The sequence below is a fragment of the Peromyscus californicus genome, unplaced genomic scaffold, assembly GCF_007827085.1.
Source record: "Peromyscus californicus insignis strain IS unplaced genomic scaffold, ASM782708v3 Scaffold_15__1_contigs__length_86483966, whole genome shotgun sequence".
Lineage (NCBI taxonomy): Eukaryota > Metazoa > Chordata > Mammalia > Rodentia > Cricetidae > Peromyscus > Peromyscus californicus.
Window position 1 is genome coordinate 46169656 of NW_026294447.1, and position 20322 is coordinate 46189977.

Below are 20322 nucleotides of genomic sequence, written 5' to 3' on the forward strand. Positions count from 1 at the left end.
GTCTTTTAAAGCTTCAAGATGAACTATGCTTGAAGAGCTAAGTCCACCTAACATGAAGATTAGCATATTTACAGACTCTAAATCTCCATCACTGTAGGAGTCACATTGTTGAGTATAGAAGCTTTCTACCTAACTTTGTCTTATCTGTTTGTTCAGAGTTTCTCTTTGATCTTGTTTCCTTTTCTGTATGTGTATGATGTGTTGTGTATTTGTGTGTCTGTGCACGAACACCATGGCACCACGTGCAGGTCAAAGGACAACCTTAGGTATCTGTCCTCACTTTTGACCATGGTGGGAACAGAGTCTTTTGTTTTTACCATTGTGTAATGCCAGGGGACCTGACCCATAAGTTTCTGGAGATTCTTCTGTCTCTACTCTCCCATCTCAAAGAAGGAACAGTCAGGTTAGAGATGAATACCAATGAATCTGGCTTTAGATTTCTAGAGGTTTGAACTCAGAACCTTATTCTTGCATGGCAAGTGATTCAACCATGGAATCATCTTGAACTATTTCCATAGACTTCCATTAAGCATTTAAATGATTCATTTTAATTGCTTGTATGTTTCTGTTGCTTGCAAGTTCATTTTCATTTTATACAGTAATTTATATATTCAATGAAATATACATTAGAATAATCTCTCCTAATAGATTTATTGCAGTTTTTCTTTGCATCATAAAAATTTAAATTGGTTGTTTAAATTCTTTCTTAAATTCGGTATAATTTTCTCAAAACCTTAAGGGCCTTGGGGTGTATTAAGCTTTAGGAGACACAGAATATTAACTACTGAAGGGCCTACACAAATCCCACAAAAGTTTAGTATTAGGGTCAGTCTTGGCTATAGTCTTAGTTAGGGTTTCTATTGCTGTGAAGAGACACTATGACCATGGCAACTTTTATAAATGAAAACACTTAATGGGAGCGGCTTACTTAAAGTTCAGAGGTTTAATCCATTATTGTCATGGAGGGAAGCAAGGCAGCTGGGAATACGGCGGCCCAAGGCAGACATGGTACCCGGGCTGAAAGTCCTATATCTTGATCCAAGGGCAACAGGAAGTGGTCTGAGACACTGGGTGTGGCTTGAGCAGAAATGAGACCTCCACAGTGACACACTTCCTCCAACAATGCTGTACCTACTCAAACAAAGACACACCTCCTAATAGTCCTAATAGTGCCACTCCCGGTGAGCTTATAAGGGCCAATTACATTCAAACTATCACAGGTGTGTAGAGACAAAGGCAAGAAAGATTTAAAGGTTGAAGTGCTGCTGAGATTCAGAGGTAAACCCAACTGGCTGGAGAGTCTCTTGGCCTATGTTCTCTTCTCAGTCCCTTTGCCCTGGGAGGAAGATGTGTTATGTCCTCAAAGAGTCTCCTTGTCCTTTGGTTTCTGCAAGGGCTCCCAAGCCTCAGACTGGAGACAGATAGGAAACTGGAACAGGTGTTTTCAGTGTAAGGAGAATGAAGACCCAATACCCAATACAGGGGTGGTGATCCCTTCGTAAGTAACATATTCAAGTATCACCCACTCCCTCTCTCTCTTTCTCCCACTCCCTCACATTCAGTCATTGCTATGTACCTTTCTCTATGAGGAACACCAGACTACAGTTTCATCTTGCTCATTAGGAAGGTTAGACCACTTGAGAAAAAATGTTATACAGGATGAGTTAGAACACAAGGATACGTGTATTTATGTTAATGTTAAATTTAATAAAAAAAATGCAGTGTACTGAATTTTAACCTTCATCTTAGATAGAGATGTCAAAAGGATCATTACCAAGTGACATTTATGCACTTGAATATTTTTGCTACTTGTCAACCCATTTCCTCTCACCTGTACAAATGGCATTTATCTCTGTTGACATCCTGATAATAATGTTATCGCTGCTTTTCAGCAATTCCTACTAACTCATGACAGGTTTCTTTATTTGCATGCCTTTCATTTGACATTTATTTTATTTCCTTAATTTGTTTAAATATGAATTCCCAAATTCTGCTGATATTATGTTGCCAATTAGATACCATCACTCATCACCTTTAATATTCTCAGTAGAAAGTAGCTAATGATACTCATTTGTCACTCTAAGTGAATGAGTGTGTGGACAACAGGTGATGTCCTGGGCAATGTTTTCAGATATGAAGCTTAATGGTATCAGAATCAGTGGCTAACCCTCCACCTCAGACATACTATGTCTTTGGACATTGTGACATTTAGGGAAAGCATGACATCTATCTTATATTGTAATAAAACATTCTATGTTATCTAAGGGTCCATGGTATATCAAATGGACTATGCTGAAGAAAACCCAGCCATCTGGTTTTGTATTGTTTCTGGATGTGTCTGTGAGAGGGTTTCTGAATGGGCTTAGTATTCAATCAGTAGACTGAATAAGTCAGACTGTTTTTCCCAAGTGGACATCTTCCATTCCTTTGAAAGCTGAAATAGCATAGGAGTAGAAAAGGTTGAATTTTCCCTCTGTCTGGCTGCAAACCTAAGAATATGGACATTAGAGCTTTTGGTTCTCTGGCCTCCAAACCCAGACAGAAATGCACACCAATAGTTTTCTGCCTCTCAGGCTTTTAGACTACAGTATTTAATTCTTTTTGTCTCTGGTTTGCTGGTGGCATACCATGGGAATTCTTAGTCTCTAAAACTTCATGAAGCAATACCATACAATAAATCTCATCTGCATATTTAAATACATTAATTATCCTTTTATACTTCTGTTACAGTGTCCATGGAGAATATTTACATGGTGCAAATTCAGATTAACTTTTAAAAAATTACTTCATGCAGAGTGCAGGCGATGGCAGTAGAATAACGTGGCAGAGGGAAAGAGGGGAAGGGGGACAAAGTAACACACAGAACAGAACTGAACCTGAAAGTGAAGGACACAATAGAAAAGGATGTCAGGTTGGGACCCGAATGGAAACTGATTACTGTGGAATAAACCTTTTGTACATTGTGAAGATTTGTCACTCAGACTGGTTGAATAAACAAGCTGGTCGGCCAATAACGGAGCAGAATAAGGTTAGGCAGGAGGAAAAGACTAGGAGAATGCTGGGAGGAAGAAGGACAAAGTCTGGAGTCCCAATCAGATGCAGAGGGAGAAAAGATTTGTCATTCAGATTCATTTAATAAGATGTTGATCGCCCAGTAGCCAGGCAGGATTTATAGGCAGGGCAACTAAGCCAGAAGAATGATAGGAGAAGAAGGACACAGTCTGAGAGGACTCCAGCTTGCCACCAAGGAGGCAGGACATGTAGAAAATGAGCTAATAAGCCATGAGCCAATGGCAAAGCATAGCTAAGAGATATGGGTTAATTTAAATGTACAAGTTAGCTAGTAACAAGCCTGAGCTATCAGCTGAACATTTGTAATTTATATTAAGTCTCCAAGTCAGTTATTTGGGAAGCAGCTGCCAGGTATTTAGGAGCAGGTGATCAGACAGGAATACTCTGCTTACAAATGGGTGCCCAATGTCCAGGGCCACGTACATCCACATAAAGCCTGAGAAAGCTTAAAAGGATTCTAAATGCACAAAAACAGAGTCAAGTCTGGCTTCTTGGTAACCATCTTTTCTCATTTAGGCCATTTGCTGGTGGCAGGCAGAGGTGTGGCTCCTTTAAGAGATGGCTTCCTGGTTCAGTGCGAGGGGAAAAAAAAAAAACAACTGTGTAACTCTTTTAATGAGCCTAACACTTGTATGGATTTAAGAAGCAGCAGGTGGTACACTACTGGGTGGCAGTGGGGACCCAAAAACTACCCAGAGTTGAGGTGGTAAGTGTGTCTCCCACCAGGACCTCTGCCATGAAGCTAGGCTCTCAGGGAACCAAGCAGGGTGGAAAGAGCTGCCAAAGCAGAGATCCTGCAGCTCAGCAGTTAAGAGGCTCATGTGGTCAGGAAAAGATTATAAATACACAGGAAAGACAGATTCAGACAGAAAAAAAAAGCTCTAAATGGGTTACAGTGTATTTAAAAATGTACAAAAGCTGGGGAGAGAAAAGAAGGAAATAGACAGTCATAAAAAAAAGAAAAGTATAGCTTTAAAGTAATAAAATAAAGCCCTTAAAAGGGGAGTGAAATAATATAAAAGAAAAAAGCCACATAAGAATGGTAAATAACCAGATTACAATCCACAACCCCAGAGAAGCTAGGTAAAGAGGACACTAAGAGGGACACACATTGATTGCCCCAGGAAGGGGAAAGGGTTAAGATCTTCTGGGCAAACTGAGAGGGGGGAATAGAGGGGAGGGCATAGGAGGAGATGGGAGGTGGGAACATGGGGGAGAGACAGGCAGGAAGAGCAATGGTACACTTGACTGAGTGTACCATTAAAGGGATGGGGAGAAATGTGCAGCTAGGGAAAACCCCAGAAACTCACAAGATTGTCCCCAGCTAAGACTCATCACAATGGTGGAGAAGGTGCTTGAAATAGCCTTCCCCTGCACTCAGATTGGTGTCTACCCTAATTGTCATCATAGAACCTACATCCAGTGGCAAATTGAAGCAGATACAGAGACTCACAGCCAAGCACGTGGCCAAGATCCTGGAGTTCAGTTGAAGAGAGGGAGGAAGGATTATAAGAGCAAGGAGGGGTGGAGTCAGAAGCATGATGGGAGAAGCCACAGAAATAGCCGACCCAAGCTCATGGGAGCTCATGAACTCTGGACTGACAGCTGGGGAGCCTGCATGGGACCAAACTAGGCCCTCTGAATGTGGGTGAAAGTTGCTTGGCTTGATGTGTTTTTGGGTCCCCTGGCAATGGGACCAGGACTTACCCTGGGTATGTAAACTGACTTTTTAGATCCCATTCCCTATGGAGCAATGCCTTACTCAGCCTTGATGCAGGAGGAAGTGGCTAGGTCTAACCCCAACATGGTATAATAGCCTGTGTTGACTATCCAAAGGAGGTCTTACTCTCTATGAGGAGGGGATTAGCGTAGGATGGGGGGAGGTAGGAAGAGTGGGAGAAAAGGAGGGAGGGGGAATGGGTTGGTATATAAGAAGAAAGAAAATCTTTTTTTTAATAAAAAAAAATATTTTTAAAAAAAGGGGGAGTGCTGGGTGGTGGTGGCACATGCCTTTAATTCCAGCACCCAGGAGGCAGAGCCAGGCATATCTCTGTGAGTACAAGGCCAGCCTGGTCTACAGAGCAAGATCCAGGACAAACACCAAACCCTGACAAACACAGAGAAAGAAACCCTGTCTCGAAAAACCAGAAAAAAAAGGGGGGGGGAGGGGGAATAATATAAAAGATAAAAGCCACACAAAGATGGTAAATTCACAGAGTCTAGATCCTATTTGTTATTGTGTTGTCTTTGAATTTTTTGACTACTAAGAGACACTGGATTATGAAAGCTTCTAGAGTCAAACAACCTATATATTTTAAAAATATCTTGACTTCAAAATTTAAGTAAAAAGATGTGTTACTTTTGGGGAGAGATTATGCTTTTATTTACACAGGAAATGAGAGGCTGTGGATTCATTCTGGGTTAAAGAAAATCAAGTGTGTTAGAGGAAAACTCCTCCAAAATCTTGGCTACAAACATAAGAAATAAACCTAAAAAAACTATAAGACATGTGATGTGTAGCACGAATCTTAAAAGTTCTTATTAATAAAAACAAACCCAGAGCCAGGTATTGGGGTGAAGGCTGAAAGATCAGAGAAACAGAACAAGCCACATCTGACCTCACCTTGCCAACTTCTCAGCTGATCTTGTTTCCTCAAACTGGAAGCCTCTGAGTCCTTACCCAAATGGATCTCAGCTGAACTGCTGCTCAAAAGCCTAAAAGCTTAAAAAACTCTAGCTCCATGTTTTCATGCCTTATATACTTTTCTGCTTCCTACTGTCACTTCCTGGGATTAAAGGCATGTGTCACCATTCCTGACTGTTTCCCAGTGTGGCTTTGAACTCACAGAGATCCGCATGGATCTCTGCCCCAGAAGGCTAGGATTAAAGGTGTGCATGCCACCATTGTCTGGCTTATGTCTATCTAGTGGCTGTTCTATTCTCTGATCCCATATAAGTTTATTAGGGTGCAAAATTAATTGGGGGACACAATATTACCAAAGTGATGTATATTTTGCCTGCTCACATATAATGCATAGCCCATACTTGTATTAATACAAATATGTACATTACCTTTAAAAGCTTATGTGTTTTCAGAGCAAGAGGATGTGACACCAATAAAAATAGATGGTCTAGGTGATATCTATGATATGATATAGAAATGATAGGATATAAAGGTAGATTATTGAATGTACATTTAAATGAAAAAAGCAGCTGTAAGTCTTAAATATTTCATATTGGTGTGGATTTTTGTACATTGACACAAATTTGAGGTCATTTTTGCTACACTTTATATATGTTTCTACTCTTGTTTAAGATATTTATGTATATTGATACAAATTTAAGGTTATTTTGTTAGAACCTACTGTACCTACATTTCTACTCTTGTTTGGAGTATTGTGTATATATATAATTTATATCTATAAATTATATCTATAATTTAAAATATAACATATAGTTAAGAAAACAGGTTAGTAGTAAACTAAAATAGCCAAACTTAAAGTGATGTTAGGTATATTTTCAAGGTCATACACAGATATATTTAGATAGATAGATGGTCTTCAAATACTTCAAAGACCTACAGAATATGGCATTTAATATGTTTAATAACCTGTTTTATTAAAAATAATATGTTTTCATGACAGTGAGACATGTCTGCTCCAGGCAGCACCAATCTACTTCAGAGAATATGATGGGCATCTAAGAAACTCCATATGGAGTTTGTTTCTTCTATGGTAAAAGTTAGCCATGTGGGCAAAGAAACTTCCCTTGCCTCAATTACTGGCAGATACTGTCCAAACTAGACCAGCAAGATGCAAAAGAAAAGTGGTTGCCAAGACAAGGTAAAACAGTCCTTCAAAATACCCTTCTTTTCAAAAATATCTGTCAGATAAACTAGGCCTATAAGCCAAAGTTGGATGCCCTAATATTACAGAAGAACTTTGGGTGACTGTCCAGGCAGCTTGATGGCCTGTCATTAGGTGACATTTCATCCTTCTGGGTCTGTGATGGAGTTGAAGACTACATAGTTAAAGTTTTCCTTAGTTATGATAAAAGATAAATTAGATATAAAACTTTAGACTCACAAAGATAGATAATTAAAAATATTTCTCTAATTTCGTCAAATATAAATGGACTCACTGTGGTCACTGTAATTCTTACTTAATAACTGTTTTGGTTATATATAATCTTGCTTTATTAAAGTTAAAACCTTCCTTTTTAATAAGACAAAAAGGGGGAAATGCTGTTGTCACTCAGATTGATTTAATAAAAGGCTGATTTTTATTAGTAGCCAGGTAGGATAACCAAACTAAGAGAATGATGGGAGAAGATGATCAGAGTCAGATAGGACTCTAGCCAGCCACAAAGGAAGAAGAACATGTAGAAAATAAGGTAATAAGCAATGAACCATGTGGCAATGTATAGATAACAAATATGGGTTAATTTAAATGTACGAGTTAACTAGTAACAAGCCTGAGCTATTGGACAAGCATTTATAATTTATATTAAGTCTTCAAGTCAGTTATTTGGGAAGCAGCTGCCAGTTATTTGGAAGCAGGCAGTTTAGACAGAAAAACTCTGCCTACAGTCGACACCAGGCCCTTGCCCATAAATATGGCCAGTGAGCTATTGTAAATTGTACATGAGAAAGTTTATTGAGTAATATGTCTGGCATAGAGTATAAGCCCAATCATTTTATTGATAGTCATTATTAAATTACCCTAAATAGCAATACACTGAAAGAGAAGGCTTTTTAAAGACTGAGTAAAAAGTTATAATGTGTGTTATGATCTCAATTTACTAATTATGTAAAAGTAGATGAATTTATTTACAAAGATGTGTTTTAAGTTCTATAGTTGATCTGATTCACTGATTGATTTCCATATTCACTAAATATTGTACCAGATGTCCTTTCTCTGGATTTAATACTTACAATAATTAGAACTGAAGAGTAGCTGCCCATAAAAAGTAAAGTATTTCTTATTTTACTAAACCATAGTAAAGGGCATTCAAAGGTGTCTAGACACTGATCCTCCCACTGTTTCAATGTTTTTCAAAATTAGTAGAACCTATCACCAACTCTGAAGTCATTTTCCCAATTGACTTTAGTCTTTCAAATCCGCTTTCCAAATAGTGTTGGTGTCTGTCCTGTTCCAGATGCTCTCAAGTTCATGTGGATGCTTAAGTTACTTTCCCCTAAAATAAGTGGTCAAAACATCAGTCAAAGCTATGCATCATCTCTGATTAACTGAAATCAGCCAAGTTCTATGACTCACTACTAAAAGCTAATTCCATTTCTCCAGTGTTGAATTATTATTCATTCTGAAGTGCCACTACACAAAAGCTGTCTGCAAAAATAATTTCTATTCACTCATAGTCATCTTTGTCTAAATAAGTCATCATGTTTAATTTTGAGGAGTAAATAGTTTTTTTCCCAAGCAGCATCTGAATTCTTTACTGAATTTTGGAGCGAGTAAATTCACTTGCAAAGGATTACACTAACTGCCATCGTTCACACCGCAAAGTTTCCCATAATTTTGGTTTTCAATAGTTGATTCCATTCCATTAAAAAAATTCAGATTTATTCTAATGATTCATGCACAGATTATGCAACTGGGCGCCATACTTATTTGACTCTTTCCGCCTCTAGTAAAGATAAATGGTGACATTCATCAAAAAATAATTGCATGAGGTCTTGTTGCTAAGCAATGGAAAAAGCATGCTTTGGCAAATGCAATATATGTTTAAAGTAAAAAAGAAAAATACCACTTAGAATAGTTACAAGTAGAATGGAATTTTCTAGTATAAATTTGGCTGAAAGTTTCTTTTCTTTGTAAGATTTTAACATAATCATGAAACCCTCACCTCTGCCACCCCAGAGTAAATGTTACCACAACAGATAAAGAAACCCTCAGTTGCTTCATCTAGATAGGAAATAATCAGATTTTTTTCTCAAGTAAATATTGGAAAATAGGTAAATCCCGTCTAGAATAAACTCCTTAATTTTGTGGGTATCGATAGATATGTTCTTTTAATATGTCTAGTTCTTTGTGTTATACTCATCTGAGTGAAAAAAAATTAATGTAACTAATAGCTTTTCCTATAAATATTCCACCTCTCTAAAAAATGCATGAATGGCCCTAAACTTGTTAACTAATATATCAAGGATCCACTTAACTTATATATTTCTAATTAATTTCTTTGTATGAATATATCTTAATGTGCTATAAAATAGATGTGCCATAATTTATCCATGCAATACCTCAGTGATGGCATGTGTATTGTTTACAAATATTTATTATGCTATGATCATCTTAATTGTACCTAGTACTTTCATATTAATACTTTTCATTCTATGAATATATTTCTAGGCTTTTTTAATCTATCTACATATATATATTTAGACTGGGAAATATTGCTCAATTTTTATCACAATGATAAAAACAACTGTTTTCCCTCATTTATTAAGATAATGATTAGTAGGTGTCATATTCCTGAATGTCTTCTTAAATAAGGCAGTGACATGATGTTTTAGTGATGACAGAAACAAAGTTCTCAGGAGCAAGGGACAAGTACACAATGAATACAAGATGTCTTCCTCCCAAACTCTGGCAGGTAAGCTGTCTGCTCATTATAAAAAACTGTGATTCCCTGAACTCAGGATATTTTTCCTAAAACCCAGTTCTGTAGCTGGAGTTTTGGCTCAGGCCTGCAGCCCCTTGGACCCAAGTAAACACACAGAGACTTGTATTACTTATAAACTGTATGGCTGTGGCAGGATTCTTGTTATCTAGTTCCTATATCTTAAATTAACCCATTTCTATCAATCTATAAGTTGCCACTTGGCTTCTGGCTTACCAGTACTTTATCTGACTTCTCATGGTTGATGGCTGGCAGCATCTCCTGACTCAGCCTTCCACTCCCCAGAATTCTCCTCTCTCCTTATCCCACCTACACTATACTTCCTGCCTGGCTACTGGCCAATGAGCATTTTACTTGTCAATCAATCAGAGCAACACATTCACAGCATCCCCAGCACAGCTCACTGCATGTGCAGACATCATCTGGTCTTCTTCACACACTACAGTAGGCACAGATGTCAGGAGAATTAACACAAATGTGCAATATTACTGTTGTTCCTATTGAGTCTTAAGCTGTCCTTATATTACCATGAATCTGAGTCTTAGACACCTCTGCATTTTTCATATTGATGCTGTTCTTTCCAACTACAAACAAATGCACACAAAGTTACATAGAGTGTCTACACTCTCTCCTGCAGAGTTTACCATTATGTCATTGCAGCTCTCTTTCCATCACTTTCAAATTCAAAAGTTCCGCAATTTTAGATATTGATTCCTAAGGAAAAATTAATTGAAAATCACAAAGATTAAAACTAGTATTTACTTTTAAAATGGAATCTGTGATTTATTTCACTTATAATTTATTTACTTTAAGGTAATTTATGTCTAGAAACATCACTTAATGTTTTTAAAAGGCAGCATCAGTGTAAATAGTAGTTATGAAAAGAAATGAAATTGCATCATAAAACTAAAAAGTACTATCTAAAGTGATTTGAATTATCATTTATGAAAAGCTTTGCTAGTATCTTTAGAGAACTCAGTGATGTCTGTCTGTCCATATTCTTCCAGGTAAAGGATTCCTGACACCAAACTCCCAGTGGATGATGGCATCTCTTTTCTAATTGAGATGGCTAGTTTTATGTAAACTTTATATTCATGCATCATTTTCGGAACAGGGAATATGAACAGCCTGTAGACAAAGACTGTGGTACATTTTCTCAATGAATGACTGTGTGGAAGGGTCCAGCTCACTGTGAGAAGTGCCACCCCTGGGTTCTATAAGAAAGCAGACAGAGAAAGCCATGAGGAGTGGGCAAATGAGCACTATATTTCCATGCCTTCTGCTTCTCTTTCTGTTTGCCTCCAGGTTCCTGCCTTGCCTTTCTTAAATGATGGACTGTGATGTGGAAGTAAAACTGAGATAAACTCCTTCCTCCCCAAGTTGCTTATGGTCTTGATGTTTTATCACAGAAGAGGACCCCTAACTAAGACACTAAACATCTTTCTACAGAACTCCTGATATCGCAATAACTTCAAACCTACAATTGAACTTTTCTCCAGTTCCTAAATGCTTAAAATTGCTCATATTTCTACAGAATGACAATTTTATTTTCAAGGTACCATATTCAACATGGTATTCAATTTATCATCCCCTTTTTAGTTTTGGAGAGTCTCACATGTATTCATGTCTCTACTAGAACTTGTTCTGTAGACCAGTATGGAATGGAAGCTACAGAGCTCCACCTTCCTTTGCTTCCTGAGTGTTAGAGTTAAAGATGTGTGCCACAACCACAACTGGCCCCTATCTCATTTTTCTAAACAAGTACCAAAACTTAATGAATCAATATTTTTTCTTTCTGTATTTATCCATCTTTCCCTCAAAGCTGCTATATCTGTAGACCTGCACTGCCCAATAGCACAGAAAGATGTGACTCTTAATACTTCAAATATGGAAAACAGACTGAAGAAGTAACTTCATTATTGTGCTTCATATTTATTGATGTATATGAAAATATAAATGCAAGACATTTTATTTAGTTTATATCAATTCCTTATTAAATACGTATATGTTGTAGGTTCAATGAAGTATAAGAACCAAATTTACCTCTTATGTTTTTGGTTTTAATTATGTGACTATGAGAATTTTTTCATTTTTTTCCCATTTTTATAAGTGTGTGGTATGCAAGTGCTGTGGGATGTTCTGTATGCTGTGAAAATGTGTTGCTCTGATTGATTGATAAATAAAATGCTGATTGGCCAGTAGCCAGGCAGGAAGTGTAGGATAGGTGGGATAAGCAGAGAGGAGAATTTTGGGAAGTGGAAGGCTGAGTGAGGAAATGCTGCCAGCTGCCATCATGAGGAGCAGGATGTAAAGTACCGGTAAGCCATGAGCCACGTGCTAAGGTATAGATTAATAGAAATGGATTAATTTAAGATATAAGAACTAGGTAGCAAGAAGCCTGAGCCATAGCCATGCAGTTTATAAGTAATATAAGTCTCTGTGTGTTTGCTTGGGTCTGAGCGGCTGCAGGACTGTTGGGTGAGAGAGATTTGTCCTGATTATGGGACAGACATGACCAGAAAATGTGGCTGATATATTTTGCACCCCAATAAACTTATCTGGGGGTCAGCCATAATATTAAACATTAGACAGTGGTAGCACACACCTTTAATCCTAGCATTCCTGAGGCAGAGATTCGTCTGGATCTCTGTGAATTCAAAGCCACACTGGAAACAGCCAGGCATGGTGACTCAAGTCTTTAATCTCAGGAAGTGATGGCAGGAAGCAGAAAAGTACATAAAGTATGAGGACCAGGAATTAGCCTGGTTAAGCTTTTAGGCTTTTGAGCAGCAGTTCAGCTGAGATCCATTTGGATAATGACTCAAAGGCTTCTAGTCTGAGGAAACAGGATCAGCTGAGAAATTAGCAAGGTGAGGTGGCTGTGGCTTGTTCTGCTTCTCTGATCTTCCAGCGTTCACCCCAATAACTGGCACCAGGTTTGTTTTTATTAATAAGAACTTTTAAGATTCGTGCTACAAGACAAACTTCAGCTACATGCAAGCATTTCTGTGTGATTACATGTGTGTGGGCACACATATGTAAGCAGATGTGCACAAGCATGTGGAGGCTGATGTATAAAATAATCCTCTAATGCTTATCTGTCTTGTTGAGGCAAGAGAAGTAAATAAAACCCAGAGCCTGCTGATATAGGTAGTCTCACTACCAGCCAGCTTGCTCTAATGGTCCCCGTCCCCATTTTCTAAAGCTAGAATTACAGGTAGGCCACCACATCCAACCAACATTTACTTGGGTTCTGAGGATCCAAACTTCTATCCATATCCTTATGCAGCAAGCACTTTAACCACTCCAGGCATAAAGGCAAATATTTAATTAACTTGAATAGTTCCATAAGCAGAATTAGTTTCAACCAAAGCAAGAGAAAACAGATTGGACTGACTTATTTAGAATGCTTAATATATACCAAATGGCACATTGTAGATATTATAACTCAGATTACATAAACTTCAAAATATTTTTAATAAATATGTAATAATTTCTTCTGATTTTTTTCCAAAGGAAAGACTGAAGAGAACAAGAAGAGAAAGCATATTACATAGGGTAGAAAGGCAAATAAGTATAGAGCAAGCATACAAGTGCAGGTATTTGGAATTGGATCCGCAGCATTTCCACTTGGCCTAGCTGTAATTACTCTAAGAACTGTATAGTAATAAAAATAAAGGAGGATGCAGGCTCTAAGGGAGAGGTCATTGCTAACTATATCTCATAAAGCTTTGGGCTATGCCATGTGGTTTGGCTGGTCAGTCTACAGCAGCTGCTTTGGCATCTGTGCTCATGATACATGCCATAACACCCCATTCTCATGATACTCTAATGCAGCATAGTCTGACCCAGCTGTACCAATCCAGAGTTGCCTACCACCTGGGATGGGAAGTTACTCAATACTACATCACAGCTGAGTGCCCAAAGTTCTGGCTGAGGCAGCCCTGGCTGACTTCTCCATATAGTCAGGCATCCCAGCTTTCAGACTTTATGCATCTTCTACCTTGATGGAAACAAGTCACAAGAGGAGTGGTGTTCTCTTGAAATTGGACCCACTATCTTTGTACCTGTAGAGGAGACAGTCACTTGAAAACACTTACAACACAGACCCAGGAGAATGCAATGTTGTTTGTAACTTGGGTCAAGATATTAAAATTTCTTCCCAAAATTTATTTTCAGCCTGCAAAATAAGATGCATCTGACAAATAAGATTTTTGTGGCATTTCACAGAACTATCTCTGGAGACTCCTCCTTACAGGGTTTTTTGTAGAAGTAAAATTCTTCTATCTTAGATGTATTATTTTTTCCATGTAATGGTGTAAATTAAAATTTAAGAAGCCCTAATGATCACTTTTAGCTAATGTTTAATAGGATTGCTATAAAATTACTATGATTAGAAATGTGGCATTTGCTGACACACATGCTCACAAATAACACAAATAAATACATCTGTAAGAATCAGCAATTGCATTTCACATAGCTGTGTATGAATGCTCATTACTTTCAGGACAAATATCCAACACACTATGTGCATTGTTTTTAATCTCAGTTTTAAAAATGTGAAATTATCAGCTTTAGTCAGTTTTCTCAAAATGCCAAATCATGATCACATCACAAGTCTCATGGGGCATCATATATTTTTTTTTTTTTAATAAAAAAAATTGTATTTACTTAGAAGCATTCAGAATGTCAACAAAACAGCTGCAATTTTTTTTTGCAATTACAGAGTGGTATTCAGTTAACAGAACAACAATTATCTTCGTATAAGCTGCATCAGAGACAACTGAAGATGAAAAAAAAAAAAACAAAAAAACAAAAAATAAAAACAAAAACAAAAAAAAAAAAACCTACCGTCCCCATATATAACTAATTTGTGCTGTGCACCAACAAGGACCTGCTTTAAATTTCCATGCCAATTTACAACCCCCAGACTGTACCAGGCAAGGTTAGTGGCTCTTGAGAATACCACCAGGACAGGGCTATCTAAAGACACATTCGGTAGTGTGTTAACTATACAAAAAAAGACACTGTACAGTTTAAAAACAAATCTTACGCAGCCTTACATTTCAATTTTTTTCTTTAAAAGGAGTGAGTTGTGTACAGGGGGGTTAAATGCTTTATAGACAAGAAAAAAAAACTGCGCTAGAACCAACTTATTCATCATCTTCTTCTTCATCTTCGTCTTCCTCTTCTTCCTCCTCTTCCTCATCCTCTTCATCCTCCTCCTCATCTTCCTCTTCCTTCTTTTTCTTGCTCTTTTCAGCCTTGACGACCCCCTTCTTCGCCGCATCGGGTTTTCCTTTAGCTCTGTAGGCAGCGATATCCTTCTCGTACTTCTCCTTCAGCTTGGCAGCCTTCTTCTCGTAGGGCTGCTTGTCGTCCGCAGCGGTGTTGTTCCACATCTCCCCCAGCTTCTTCGCCACGTCCCCGATGGACAAGCCGGGGTGCTCTCCTTTGATTTTGGGGCGATACTCAGAACAGAACAAGAAGAAGGCCGAAGGAGGCCTCTTGGGTGCATTGGGGTCCTTGAACTTCTTTTTGGTCTCCCCTTTGGGGGGGATGTAGGTTTTCATTTCTCTCTCATAACGAGCCTTGTCAGCCTTTGCCATGTCTTCAAATTTCCCCTTTTCTTTAGCAGACATGGTCTTCCACCTTTCTGAGCACTTCTTCGAGAACTCTGAGAAGTTGACAGAAGCATCCGGGTGCTTCTTCTTGTGTTCCTCCCGGCAAGTTTGCACAAAGAATGCGTATGAGGACATTTTGCCTCTCGGCTTCTTAGGATCTCCTTTGCCCATGTTTAGTTGATTTTCCTCCGCGAGGCACAGAGTCGCCCAGTGCCCGTCCGGCTCGCGCTTGCCCCGGCGCTGTCTCTGGGGCATCATATATTGAAGTTAGAGTATATTTTCTCCTTCTAAAAAGCCTGTAAGCATTGATAACTATTGCCATACTTCCTCATATTTATTGCTAGTTTATCAGTTAATTATTTGGCTTTTAGAATCTCTGCTTTTCCTAATTAAAACTAATACCACAAACGCTGTTTTTTTTTTACTTTTTCATTTCTTATCAGTACACTGAATAAGCATTTATGGTACCAGAAAATACTACGAAACCTTCCAAAGGAGAGTAGCAATGAGCAGTCCTACCCACCTATGACATCTGTGAACCAAGACAATGACCAATATGAGAAAATAGTCATAAAGGGACAACAAATAGCACTTACATGTTGGTTGTAACCAACAATTATCTAAAGATCCACTCAGCAGGAGGGAAATTACATCTAATACTAGTTACAACCCAACTTCCAAGGGCTAGTGGTCATGGACCTTAGGAAACAATCTACTCAATGCCACCATTCTAGCAGCATAATTCCCAAGTACATTCTAAATCTTACCCTTATACTCATATATGGGTGTAGCTAGCACTTCTCATCAAAGAAGCATCTTTTTATAGCAAATGGAGACCACAACAGAATTCCACAACTGGACACAATGCAGAAATCACCCAACCATGGGGAGCTAAGAACCAATGGATACATTTACATCACAGTTCCTGTATCTATTGTTCAGGAAATATCAAGGAAGAGGGGCACATAAACTGTAAGTGCCCAAATACCAGGAAGTCTGCTGTGAAACAGTTTCTCCTAGAAATGGCTGCATAAAACAGACTGGAGCAATAGCAATATCATTAGACACGCTGATATAAAGGGAAGGGGGAGTTTCACAGGGCCTCACCCCTAGACAGAGAACTATAGGGAGCCAGTGATTTCTAGGAGAGGGAGACTAAATCTCTCCCAGGGATGAGCCTATTGTTAGTTCTCCTTTGCCACTCTCAGGGAGAATGGAGCTGATGAATAAGGAGGTCTAAAGAAGCAGTTCTCAACACGTGGATCTCAATCCCTTTGGGGTAAAATGACACTTTCACAGAGGTCACCTAAGACATCAGAAAACACCAGGGGGCGGTGGTACATGTCTTTGATCCCAGCACTCGAGAGGCAGAGCCAAGCGGATCTCTGGGAGTTCAAGGCCAGCCTGGTCTACAGAGCAAGATCCAGGACAGGTGCCAAAACTACACAAAGAAGCCCTGTCTCTAACATCCAAAATAAAAAGACTATCAGAAAATACAGATATTTACATTATATAATATGGTGATATATTGTGTACCCTAATAAAATTTGCCAGATCAGAGAACAGAACGAAGCACTAGATTAAATATAGAGGCTAGGCAGTGGTGGCACATACCTTTAATTCCAATACTTGAGATTTCTCACCTTTAATCCCAGTATTTAGAAAACACCTATGCCATTAATCCCAGCACTAGGAAGAAAGTGATGGCTGGGCAGAGAAAGTTATATAAGGCATGAGGAGACAGAAACTAAAGACCATTTTCAGACTGAGGAGTCCTAGAGGTAAGTCATGGCAGTAGCTTGTTCTTTTGTCTCTCTGATCTTTCAGTATTTACTCCAATATCTGGCTCTGGGTTAATTATTATAAGACCATTTTAGAATTCATGTTACAATATAACAGTAGCAAAATCACAATTATGAAGTAGCAATTGGAGATAATTTTATGGTTGGGGGTCAGTACTACATGAGGAACTGTATTAAAGGGTCACAGCATTAGGAAGGATGAGAGTCACTGGTCTAAAGTCTCATGAAATAACCACTTTTATTCAGCGCATCAGACAATTTATACTCTGAGGGTTAAGAAAAAATCTCATGAGTTAAGTTCTCATGAGTTCAAACTGTATACAATCACAAGGACAAGTTGCATTTGGCAAAAATATGTTTTTTTCATAGAAGCATATAAAAGATAGCTTAAACATTTAACTGAATAACATCAGCAAGCAAAAATGAGTAACCTTAATTAAACTCACTCACATTTGCTATATCTTGGAGGAGCACAAAAACACATTCCAAAAACAATTCCATGTTTTAAAGAAACCAAGGTCACAAGACTCCTGTATTGTTTTCTTGGCATGTTCTCACAAGCACTCAGAATTCACCCCACATGCCTCCGTTCCTGGACCATGATCCAACAGTTATCCAATACCAAATGGGTAGCCCTAAAACTATATACACACAAAAAACAAAAAATGGACTCAGCAAGTTGTGTTTATATATTTGTGCATATATCTACATACATATGTCTTTGTGGATGTGTGGATGTGTGTGTGTGTGTGTGTGTGTGTGTGTGTGTGTGTGTGTGTGTGTAACAGTGTTAATCTAAGAAAAAGAGGCTTTCAATTTGAGAAGGTGTGGAGTATGCATGGGGATGAAAGGAAGGTACCTAAGGGTTGGAAAGAGGAAAGGGGGTGGGAGTCTAAACTTAATTTAAATTTAACTTAAATGTATTTTTTAATCTTCACCTTAAATATCAGAAGAAGAATGAAAGCACCATCTGTAGATTCAGAGAAGTTTAATCCAGTCACAGAGAAGGAAAAGAAACTCATACCTCTACTATGCAATGTACAGTTGCTGAGTTTCTTTTTGAAGTTCAGTAGCGTTAAATGCAATCTTTTTACTAATGACACCAAACGAAAATACCAAGCACTGGACTCTACACAGAATACTAGAGTAAACCAGGCAAGCGCTTTCTTATCTCTGATTGTACCAGAATTACAAAAGACTTTGGAAACAACAGAGGAGCAAACAGAGCTCTGGGTCCATCACACCCACCCACTCTGCAGTACTGCCTTCACAGTTTCTGAGTGAGTAATGCCACTTGCCTTCTCACCCTTCCCCAAACCACGAAATGTCCTTGAATCCATTTTATCTCTTACCTCTGGAGCCAAGCACATCAACAATTCCTGCCAGGTTCACCTCCAAACCCTGAATCTAGCTGCCATCCAGCTCTGCTTATAACATCCAACAATGAATTACCATGACCTCTTGCCAGGACTACTAAAATGGTCTCCAAATTGTTATAGCTTTCAAATTTACTCATAAGCTACTAAAAACTGAAGTCAAATTTGTACTTAATAGTTATATGCTAATTTCAAGTATATCATTTAAAAATTATTAGTAAATATAACCATACTAATCAAGATTCTAATAATATCATCCTATCTTCTATAATCCCTTTGAGTCTATCCCCAGCTTTATACAAACTAGAAAGAGAACTTTGATTATGCCCGATGTGTTCTTTTTGACAATCCTCAAGTCAATTGACTAATTCTTCTTTTCAGTACTACAGACGAAACCTAGAGGTCTCACATGTGCTTTATCTATGACTCACAGCCTCAGACCCAATTTACTATTTTTTTATGTTTTGATTTGTTCTTTGAACATTCATACACTTTATTTTGATCAGATTTTCACCTCTCCCAACTCCTAGATCCTCCCCATCTCCCTAACTTTCCTAACTCACCTAACTTTATGATCTTTCTCTTAAAAAAGCAAAACAAAAAAAATCAAAATACCCAGACACACACACACACAAGCACACATACACACACACACACACACACACACACACACACACACACACACACACACACACACACACAGAAAGAGGGAGAGAGAGAGAGAGAGAGAGAGAGAGAGAGAGAGAGAGAGAGAGTCTGATTTGCATTATCCAACTACTCCTGAGCATAGGGCATGCCTTGGAGTTTTAAAGAATCTCTTTGTGCACATTCAAAGACATTATCTATAATTTTTATCATCTTATAATGTACTTCAAAGTTTTTTTCATCCAGGTTATTGTAGTTTCATGAAACATGTTGGAAAGTTTTCTTTTCTCTAAGAACTAATTTTTGTAAGACCATGTGATGGCTAATCTTGGCTGTTGACTAAATGTGGAATCAACTAAAACCAAAGCTGCCCTGCAAGGGACACTTTTCATCAGCTTAGTTGAAGCAGGAAGACCCACCATAAATACAGAGTGCCACATTCTGGTGACAGCTCAGATAAAAAGACATGACATCAGGAAACATTGTTCTTTTGCTTACTTTGTCTCACTCTTGCTGGAAAGTTTATCTATACCATTATTGCAATATTCCTTCAACAATATTAGAAGAAAATTCTTTGGAATCCAATGTAGACTGAAGACCAGCAGCTCTCAAAGGGTTTCTCAAGCCCCCAACATAAGATTGGGACTACTGAAATACTACCCTTGTGTACTAAATGCTCACTGCATTTCTGGCCTCTTCAGTGTGAGACAGCCATTGTTAATGACTCACACTGAGTCCTCTGTCTTCTGAGCCAATCTAACAAAGCCCCTTTCACTGTGTGGTGGTTTGAGTACAAAGGGCTCCCATAGGCTCATAATATATGATGAATGACTAATGCTTAGTCATCAGGGAGTGGCACTATTTATGAAGGATTATGGCCTTGTTGGAGTAGGTGTGGCCTTGTTGGAGGAATTGTGTTACTGGGGGTGGACTTTGAGGTATCAAAAGTTCACACCAGGGTGAGTGTGTTTTTCTCTCACTCTCTTTGCCTATGGATCATGATGTAGAACTTTCAACTCCTTCTCCAGCATCATGTCTACCTGTATGCTGCCATGCTCCATTCCATGATGACAACGGATTAGCCTCTGAAACTGTAAGGAAGCCCACAATTAAATGCTTTCTGTGATGAGTTTCTTTGATGATAACACCTTTGTTATGGTG

At 38.4% G+C, this 20322-nt stretch overlaps 1 protein-coding gene across 1 annotated transcript; it reads right to left on the minus strand.

The window, feature by feature from the left end:
• Positions 1-14398: 14398 nt before the first annotated feature.
• Positions 14399-15580, minus strand: LOC128110500 (high mobility group protein B1-like). The gene has a single exon (XM_052738194.1). The coding sequence runs from the start codon at positions 15507-15509 to the stop codon at positions 14868-14870; it is 642 nt and encodes a 213-aa protein (XP_052594154.1). The 5' UTR covers positions 15510-15580; the 3' UTR covers positions 14399-14867.
• Between the last annotated feature and the right edge of the window lie 4742 nt (positions 15581-20322).